Source organism: Esox lucius, chromosome 3 (genome assembly GCF_011004845.1).
Source record: "Esox lucius isolate fEsoLuc1 chromosome 3, fEsoLuc1.pri, whole genome shotgun sequence".
NCBI classification, from domain to species: Eukaryota; Metazoa; Chordata; class Actinopteri; order Esociformes; family Esocidae; genus Esox; species Esox lucius.
Window position 1 is genome coordinate 12,180,493 of NC_047571.1, and position 1,982 is coordinate 12,182,474.

A 1,982-nucleotide genomic window follows, 5' to 3' on the forward strand; every position below is an offset into this window, starting at 1 on the left:
ACACCAACTCTGAGGAGTCAGGGATGAGAGTACTGTGGGGAGGCAAGATGGAAAGGAGAATTGTTGTGCTTACGATGTGTCAGGCTATGTGTGCTTGAATACCTCTTCTCTCAGCTAGTCTCAAACTGTTCACTCACTGAACTCAGTCAGACACACAGAAAATCTCTCTCTGCCTCCCCCCCTCCCTCATCTCCTTCTTTCCCCTTCCTCTCTCTTTATCTTCCCTGATCACCCCTCGTTCTTCTTTCATCTCTGGACAAAGCTGCGGTAAGTAGATGGCAGCGTGAGACCAGATGATGGGGCTTTCCTCCCTGTGGAGTTAGAGTAAACGGCAGAGTCAGACAGCTGCGTGTGGAAGCGGATTGGACTACCTACCAGCATCTTCTACTTCACTCTCCGGTGTGACTGGCACTTGAAGCCAGAGCTCTTGAAGTAAGACGATTTTCTTGAAGCATAGAAACCCTGTAGACTTATTGAGGGAAAAATGAAGAAAGAATTTAACTGAAGAGTGTTAAGTGGACCGATTATACTTAAACAATGAATACCACAAGACAGCACCACAATGGATCGTTTCACCTGCGGAACCACAGCTCTGGAGCTCTGTCTCTCAGACATCAGCAGCCTCCAACTGGGGCTGACAGACACCACGCTTCAACGGGGTGCTACGAGCAGCTGCTCATCTCCACAGAGGTCTTCCTCATGCTGGGCATATTCAGTCTGCTGGAGAACATCCTGGTCATCGCTGCCATCGTCAAGAACAAGAACCTCCACTCTCCCATGTACTTCTTCATCTGCTCCCTGGCTGTAGCCGACATGCTGGTCAGCGTTTCCAACGCCACCGAGACCGTGGTCATGGTATGGATCACAGACAGTAACATAGAGATGGGTGGTGGCGTGGTCAAAAGCGTGGACAACGTGTTCGACTCAATGATTTGCAGTTCCCTGCTGGCGTCAATCTGGAGCCTGCTGGCCATAGCCGTGGACCGCTACGTGACCATATTCTACGCGCTGCGCTACCACAACATCATGACGGTACACCGAGCCGCCGCCATCATCACCAGCATCTGGACCTTCTGCACGGTGTCCGGTGTCCTTTTCATCATCTACTCGGAGAGCACTACTGTCCTCATCTGCCTCATTGTCATGTTCTTCAGCATGCTGGCGCTCATGGCCTCGCTCTATGTCCACATGTTCATGCTGGCGCGGCTGCACATGAAGAGGATCGCGGCTCTGCCGGGCAACGGCCCCATCCTGCAGGCTGCCAATATGAAGGGAGCCATCACCCTGACCATCCTGCTGGGCGTGTTCGTGGTGTGCTGGGCGCCCTTCTTCCTCCACCTTATCCTGATGATCTCCTGCCCCAGGAACCCCTACTGCTTGTGCTTCATGTCCCACTTCAACATGTACCTTATCCTCATCATGTGCAACTCTGTGATTGACCCGCTGATCTACGCCTTCAGGAGCCAGGAAATGAGAAAGACATTCAAGGAGATCTGCTGCTGGTATGGTTTTAGCTCCCTGCTGTGTCTCTATGTGTGAAATGCCCAGCAGAGCATGGATCTTATGGGTATACATTATGTGAACTGTTCTGGGATTAGCTAGACTCTTTTAAAGAAACAGTGTTATATTCTTGGTAAAAAGGACTATTTTTGTCTTGTCTGATCTTTATAACAATGCACAAAAAATGGTCACAGTTGCAGTTACTGCAGTGCCTTGTCAAATTCTACAAACCCCTCTTTATAACTTCCTACATCTAAAACAGATTCTATTTCTTTCCTCAAGAGCTACAAAGCCTTTCATATATATTATATCAACACATAACATACATCAGGGAAGACTGTGAAAGGGTTGTGTGAATATGTGACTTGTAACTCATTGTAATTTTCGAAATGTAAAATTACCCTTTTACTCATGCCAGTATCATCCTTCAGGTGAGAAGTAATATTTAACATTTAAGTTAAACAACAGACAGTCTTACCCTG

The 1,982-nt window shown here is 48.2% G+C and overlaps 1 protein-coding gene across 1 annotated transcript; it reads left to right on the plus strand.

Annotated features, from left to right (window-relative positions):
• Positions 1-389: 389 nt before the first annotated feature.
• mc4r (melanocortin 4 receptor) lies at positions 390-1,539 on the plus strand. Its single transcript, XM_010891386.3, has one exon. The coding sequence runs from the start codon at positions 538-540 to the stop codon at positions 1,537-1,539; it is 1,002 nt and encodes a 333-aa protein (XP_010889688.1). The 5' UTR covers positions 390-537.
• Positions 1,540-1,982: the final 443 nt, after the last annotated feature.